The 7,967-nt window shown below is 32.1% G+C and overlaps 1 protein-coding gene across 4 annotated transcripts; it reads left to right on the top strand.

The window, feature by feature from the left end:
* Window positions 1-928: 928 nt before the first annotated feature.
* LOC128983648 (uncharacterized) lies at window positions 929-7,641 on the top strand. Of its 4 annotated transcripts, none has more exons than XM_054403023.1 (2): window positions 999-4,496; window positions 6,553-7,641. In XM_054403023.1, the coding sequence occupies exons 1-2, from the start codon at window positions 1,533-1,535 to the stop codon at window positions 6,592-6,594; spliced, it is 3,006 nt and encodes a 1,001-aa protein (XP_054258998.1). In that variant the 5' UTR covers window positions 999-1,532; the 3' UTR covers window positions 6,595-7,641. The 4 variants fall into 3 exon arrangements, with proteins under 4 accessions (XP_054259011.1, XP_054259006.1, XP_054258998.1 ...); XM_054403036.1 differs by lacking the exon at window positions 999-4,496 and adding an exon at window positions 929-976; XM_054403031.1 differs by having other exon boundaries at window positions 999-3,555.
* Window positions 7,642-7,967: the final 326 nt, after the last annotated feature.

Here is a 7,967-nt window from a genome sequence, read left to right as displayed (position 1 = left end):
AAATCGTTCAATAAACGTAGGTTTACACGTTTGTACCGAATTTCATAAAATCGGATTATTTTTGCTTGAGTTATCGTGCTAACGGACATACACAGACACACACACACACACACACATATATATATATATATATATGAATATGAACGGATGGTTGTTTTTGGTCTCCGGGGACATCTAAATGAAAAAGTAAATCGGTCCCAGGTCCAGCTCTTACTATGAGACCTACGGCAATAGCTTGTTCCCTATATGGGAAATTCACTAAAAATGAGATACAGTAGGCGCTTTTGTATGAAACCAGGTTGAAAATTACCTTTGGTCGCCGCTGGCACGCTTCTAGAGGTTGAACATGTCCGACTTCGCCAGCCGCTGACAAGTATTCGCCGGTTGGTGGCGCCAGCTGCGAATTTTGTGGTCACATTAAGCTGACAGTAGCGACTTCTTTTAATTCACCACTGACGGGCCTGGTGTGACCCGTGCTTTTAAGCAGCAAACCTAGGTACTCGTTCTAATGTTATTTAAATAGATTTAATTGAAAATCAATTAAGACAAATGGAAATTCAGTCAGCAGGTTTGCTGCGGCGGGGGTATTATTGTACTTTAGACTATTATTCTAAAACTAATATTTTGCACTCCAATATTCAATCTGCATATTATTTACTGACTTTTAAGAACTTTTCTTGCCCCAAGTACCGGGCCCCTATAGTTTGGGGCCCTGTGCGGCTGTACCTTTCACAGGTGCGTAAGGCCAGCTCGGCTCGTAACACACCAAGTATTAATAGTGTTGAAATACATGCTAAAAGACATAAAGCAAATCAATTTTAAATAATTATTACATTGATAGAAAAATCATAAAAAATCTTACTCATTTAAATGTGTGGATAAAAGAATTAAACTAAAAAAAACATATGATTAATTTATTTGTTTTCATCAATTGGAAGTGACAACATTTTTTTGTGATTATTGTGGTTCTAAATTTGTAAGTTAATGAAATTCCTCGTATTAGTTCAAATTATAAATTAGCGATTAAGTGTAGAATTTAATGCAAAATTTTTTTTCCCATATTGTGCTAATTTACCTCTAGCTAGACTGTAGATAGGAACACATAGTGTTGAAGGTATTAGTTAAAATTTCTAAAAGCTGAGATGGATTTAGCTTTCATCTGTTCCTTCTTACACTCCAAAGTAACCTTGCGTGTTACAATTTCATCAATTTAACAGACCGCTTGTACCAAACCGACTTAGTTCAAACAAATCATAACTTCTAAGGGAACTATTAGCCGATCATTTGAGTATTTTTTTTTACCATCATTGGTGTGTTTTTTTGCGAGATCAAAAATAGTAATGGTAAGTTTGTACAGTATACAGGTAAGTTAGGAACTGTAAAAACAATTGATACAATTATCAGCCAGCACTGGTAGTGCAGAACAACAAAAAAGGAACACTGCTATTCTACAAAGAGAATCTAGCAGTTCCCCAGATGATACAACAAGTCAATCATAACTAAGGACCTGTCATAGAGGAGTAGGAAATAAAATGTCAACTAAGAAAATTTTGAAATCGAGCTCACACCAACCGAATGCCCATACACTGGTCAGTTGTGTACAATCAATTCTGTCAAAATATGAATGTGAAAATTTAGGTAAATCTACTAATCATGTTAAAAAAAAATATTATGTAAAAGAGAAAGATTATATCACAAAAAGAATTCCTCTTAGTACTGAAGACTTGCTTGAGTTTTCAATAAGTCGCACTCACTGCCCAATGGTCGTGAGACATAAAAAACAAATATGTAAAAAACTGAGCAAGTCGCATTCCCAACCATTGAGGATTCAACAATCCTCTAGTTTAACTCAAACAAAAAATCGCTTTAAAATTTCCTTGGCAAGAAAAATTTCTTTTCTCAAACAGAACAATCCAAATACAAAATCTATAGGATATTATGGAACTTGCTTTTGCAATTTATTTAAATTTAACTCTAAAAGGCTTAGGGTGGTTGAGAAGAATAATAAAGCAGACAAATGTATTTGTCATAGCCAGAACAATAAACGGAATTCCAAAACTAAAGGTCGATTTAAACATACTCACAGCATTTGTGAAACAAAAAATGTAAAGAGAGCTTATCCTTCAGAGGAAGTAAAAAAAGTTGAAAATCTAAAAACGTATGAATCTACTGAACCTACCACCAAACCTAGGAGGATTCAATTTGAGGATAGCTGCAGATGTCAAGACTGTTACAGACGTTACATGACCAATCAGAAGGTTTCAAAAAAATTGATTTCAACAAGAGGTTATTCAGCTCAATCAGCAAGTCATGCGGCTGAAAATATGCAGAAAAATAATGGGTATATGGATTTAAAGATGATTGAGAAAAATCAATTACTAGGAGGGAAGTATTCTACTATTTTATACAAACCAAAAGATAATTCAAAGACTGTTGAAAAAATATACCAACCAGAACATTCAATGTTAGAGAATTTTATTTCTTCTCATAACATTTTTGAAAATGTTGTAGAACTGGATGTGTCTCAAAGTCAGTTCTGTAAAATATCAACATTTCTGAAAAATAACACATCTAAATGTCAAATTAACAACTCAGAAGTACATGATTTATCAGTTCAGAAAAAGATAAGCAACAAAAGTGCCAGAGATTCAAAAGGTAAAAAGGTTGGCCTGAAAGGATTACACAATATAACTAAGGAAGTTGATTATTCCCGTGTAAAACAACATAAATTACATGATGACTCCTCAGGGTGTGATCTATTTGCCAGTTTAGCACAAGACAAGTGCTCTAATACTAAAGCTAACTGTGTAATTCGTAAAATCTGTCAATGCTCAAAGTGTCTTGGAACTGGCCATGAGGAAAATGTTAATTCTGATTCATACTGTTGGGACAGCCATCTCAACACAAATATATCACAAGTTTGTAACAATAGCGACATAACCAACACAAACTCAGATTTGGAACGAAAAAGGGTTTTGCCATCCATATCTGAGAAAGTTTTAACAATTTCAAAATCTAGTGACACAGAAGTTCCAATATCAAAAGCAAAAAATGTTAACAATGTTGCTGTACAAACTGACAGATATTTAGCAATGGATGTATCTGGGATAACAAGGATGACTGGACATGTAAGTACACATTGTCATTCTCATGGCGATGTACTGAAAAGTCATATTGGCACCCCACCAAAACCCAAAAAATTACAAAGCAATACATTTATTATAACTAAATCTTCTACAAGAGAAAATGTTATTAATTATTTGGAATATGACATGAATATGTTTAATGACAGATTTAGTCAACACCAAATAAAAGAATACAGAATACAAAAGAAGTTATATCCAGTTCACGGTAATCTCCAAGAGCCTTTTGCAACACCCAACCAGGTTTCAAATTTTTTCAAGTCCAACTTAAATACATATAAAGCATTTTACTATGGAACAACCACTGTTTCAATTGATTCAGAAAGTAAATATTCCACTCTTGAAAAACATAATTCGTTGGAGTGCCAGAAAAAAACTACCTCATCATCTTTTGTTAGTCCTATATTTCCAGGTAAAAAATACTCTAGAATAAACAATTATAGCCATGACATATTTTTAGCAAACAAATCTTTACATGAATTCCCTTATATTATAAAAACGGTGGACCAGTCCTCATATAATCTATGGGAGTACAAATCTAAACAAAAAAACATTAATTTACAATGTCTGCCTCATGACTACAATGATTCCACCGTAAAAACTTATGTTGAAGACATAAAATCAGCGAAAAGTCATCACCTAGATATACAACAAACAACAGGTTTTAAATATGAAACACATCGGATAGTATTTCAATCAAATAATGAACAGTTACATTCTGAAACAATTCAATATAATCAAGATAGAAACACTTTGACCAATTCATCATTTTCCATAACAAATAAAAACATGTTACATCCAAACAAAAAAGACGATTTTAGTTTGGCAATTAAGAATAATTTTTCCAGTTGGAATGATCATCAGTCAATTTCTAGATATGAAGAAGATACATGTGAGCCCAATTTAAATGCCTTACATTGTAATCCTTTGGAAAATAAAAGGACGGTTACCTCCTACATTCAATTAACAGAATCAGATAATAAAAATCCAGCCCCAGTTAATGATGAAAAAGAGAGAATTCTAATGGTTAATCAAGATTCTCAGAGTGCAAACATTTTTGAAGAAAGAATTATAAGAAACTATGTAACTAACTGTGAACACAGATTTAATTTCATTGGACAAAAAACCAAACTGCAAAACAAAAACAAAAATGATATATTTCCTAATTATATAGTTGATGTTAGCTCCAACCATACACACTCAAGAAACTATATTGATAAAAATCAAAATACTGACAACAGCAATGATAATGAAACTGGATGTAATCAGCAAACATTTCCTTACATCATTTTTAAAATGTCTGTAATATTTGAAGAATACAATGGTATTAATAAGGATGGAAATGATGATAAGGTTAGACTAGTGAGTACTAATGAAAAAGAAATCTGACGATTCAACCTAGATGAAAATTTAACTAAGTACTGAATTAAAATAATAAGTAAATCGTTAAAGGGAGAAAAATATTGATCCAAAACGTGTATTTTATGAATTATCAGATAACAAGACCGGTGTGTTCATAAACAGTGCAGTAACAAATCATAAGGCATCTACGAAACCAACAAACAGACAGAAATACAACCGATTCATTTACAGTATCAATGAAGAAACATTGATCAGTAACTTTCTTAATACAGGCTCATAAATTTGGCTTTTTTAAAGGAATAAAAAAAGTGTAACATAAGAGACACTCAATATAAAATATAAAATTAAGAATTGAAATGTGTTTACCTAGCTTCCATATCCTCTAAATGCATAATATGTGGTTAAATAGCTACAGTAGTTAAAAAAATCATTACACAATGATTAGTTATTTCAGAAATATAAAGCTAAACAGATTATCTTATTAGCGTTTTATAGGGAGCTTCCCATTTTCATCCTGAACAGATCAAACCTGTTGTAGTCAAAGCAGCCTGGTAGGGAATGCCACCTGCCCTGGCTCATACTGTAATGCATTTTTATCTTTTAAAACTTTGTCTCTTTATTAGGGGTACAGTATATGTTTTTTAAATTACTGTAAAAATTACTTTAGAAAATGACTTTTTATATTTTTTTAACATTGAAATCCACCGTTTTTCATATTATTAGCTTTCTGGGAAATAAAACTAGCCAAATTTAACATTTAAAATCACATTTTAAAACATATGTATCATAACCAATTTCAATAAACAATAGTTATTTTCATACAGTTACCAGATAAAGTGGGCTTCCTTGCACTGGCTATAGCACGCCAAGTAGCTAATTAATTGATGCATTTATTTACTTTTGGCGTACTTGTTTTTTGCTGCATTCGTTTTTTTTTTGCCGCATTGATTATTTTTTGCAACACTCCAGTATTTCATCCAGACAACACAAAATAGTGTGCTTTTATTAGGCACCTAATACGTTTATGATTGAAAATAAGTTGCCAACACTTAAAGATACTACAACTACGATCAGCTAGTGCAGCATTTCCCATTTCGTTCAACGCTTGGATTTAACCTAAACTAAAAACATGTTGTAAAGTGTTTGAAAGACTAATTATTTATATGCTTTTTAGTGACTGTAGAAAATGTAATGTGTCATGCGAGTGGAAAGTGCCTTTGCTGCATTCAAGAACCTTTCCACACTCGCCTGCGGCTTTTGCGTAAACATTATACTCTCATGTGCAGCAAAGTGCCACTTTTGTATACTAGTTACACAATGGTTATTTGTGTAACTAGTGTGCGAAGCGTTACACATTATATTTTTTCTACAGTAGGCTATATTTTTCCTGGAGTTTTTAAGCATATAAATAATAAGTCTTTCAAATACTATACAACACGTTTTTAGGTTAGGTTTAATCCAAGTGTTGAACAAAATGTGAAACGCTGCACCAGCTGATTGTAGTCGTAGTATCTTTAAGGGTTGCCAACTTATTTCCAAGCGTACACTTATTATGTGGCTAATAAAAGCACACTTTTTCTGTTGTGGATAACTGGAATGTGGAAAAAAATGAGTGCAGCAAAAGTAAGTAAATGCACCAATTAGCTACTTGGCGTGCCATAATCAGCCCACTTTGTCAGGTAACTGTAGAAAAAAAATAATTTTGATCTGGTTTTTTTCTTAATATTTTCCATTCAAGCGTATGCAACAATATTGATCATTGGAAAGAATTTTGATACAGACAAAATAAACGGCATCAGCAATCTGACACATACTTTCTCCCATTAGCTTGTCAACAACCCTTATCATGGGTAAGCAGTGGGAGTAATGGTCCCTATTTCAAAGTAAAGTACCTATTAAAGTAACTAGGCGTATGTTTTTTTATAGGAAAATCACAAAAATTGCAATACCTGTTTGTACTTTATACAGCAATGGGGGTCTACTTTATGGCCCAAAACAATTGCAATTTTCAAGTACTGTAATTAAAAACAAGTATTAACTTTTTCAGGTTTATCCGGGAACAATAGTTTGTATCAAAGTCTATTACTAATATTAAAATGTCCAAAAATAAATGAGAAAAAGCAATTTTATCAATGGAGGACGCAATTCTGGGAAACTCAAAAGGTGCGACTTACAAGTCTTTCATTCTTGATGTTGAAATAGTGATAAGATCTGAAGGAACAGCCAGCATAGCAGAACAAAAAGTGAAAAACAAAAATGACGGAAGCAGTAAAGAAAAGACAAAGAATACAGAGCAAAAGAATAATTCACAGAAACAAACGGCCGATGATGTTTATTTATTAACCACAGAACAAGCAAATCTTTCCAAGATCAATAATCAACCAAACAGCAAGATCAGTAAAGTAGTGCTTGACCACAAATCAAGTGTTTTGAATGAAACAAATCCAATCAAAGAGGACTGTGACATAAGTTTACTTATAAATACCGCTAATCAAAATCTTTCTATCAGTAGAAAAGGATTGAATTATACAAATTCAGCCCATGTATTAACTTGTTGCTCAAACATGTACAGAGTCGAGGCAGATTCAGTTAGCTTGCTAGAAAGGAACATTACTGACAACTATTTGTTTCCTAGACTGAAGAACAGTTATTCAGCAATATACTATACACAAACTTTAGTCAAAACTCGTAATAACAAGTTTCATGAAGATTACCAATCAAATCTGAAAAATAGTGTTAAAAAAACCAAATCAGATGTAGAACATTTATTTTTGGCAAAAACTGATAACATTTCTATGATTGACACTATTAAGTCTAGTGTCTTTTTATGTACTTCTTATTCAGCCGCTACAATTGCAAGAGGTGATAACAATATTTCAAAGGACTTAAAAATGTTTAAAGAACACACAAAAAATCAAAGAAACAAAACTAACTACCAAAAAAGCCCCCCCACTGTGATGAATAGTAAAAAAAATATCCTTTGCAAACCTATAAAACCTTCCAAAATTGCAAACTATTGTCAAACAGTAAACAACTTTAAAGAGATATTAAGTTTTTTAAATACAATAAAAGTTTAAAAGGGGTAAAAATATAAAAAAAAACACATATATTTATCAGTGTCAGACAATAAGTCAAATAAATTAAATTCTCATTAAATAAAATTGTATTTTTCTATCAATTGGTTGAAAATGTTCAATTGGTTCACAGAAAATGAGTCTTGATATTTCATAGGCCTGTAGCTTGAAAACATTAATATTTTAAACCATTGATTTAGTTTATGCTATAAAAATAGCATATTTTAGTAAAATGTTAAGTAATTGTTCATGAAATCCTTTTTACAGCAACCACACACCTCCCAATATCAGTGTTATAAACACATTTTTATTTATTTTCGTGTTAAATAATATGATGCCCTTCGTATGAAGAAAGAAAAACGTCCTTGTACAGCCTGATGATGGCTCC

Source organism: Macrosteles quadrilineatus, unplaced genomic scaffold (genome assembly GCF_028750875.1).
Source record: "Macrosteles quadrilineatus isolate MER2022 unplaced genomic scaffold, UCM_ALF_1.0 Scaffold_1__1_contigs__length_201487025, whole genome shotgun sequence".
Classification (NCBI taxonomy): Eukaryota; Metazoa; Arthropoda; class Insecta; order Hemiptera; family Cicadellidae; genus Macrosteles; species Macrosteles quadrilineatus.
This window is presented reverse-complemented; position numbering and strand designations above follow the sequence as displayed.

Coding starts and splice junctions, on each gene's coding strand:
- LOC128983648 (XM_054403023.1), top strand. CDS start 1,533: ATGTCAACTAAGAAAATTTTGAAATCGAGCTCACACCAACCGAATGCC. Junction 4,497..6,552: donor AGGATGGAAATGATGATAAG/GTTAGACTAGTG, acceptor TAACTTTTTCAG/GTTTATCCGGGAACAATAGT.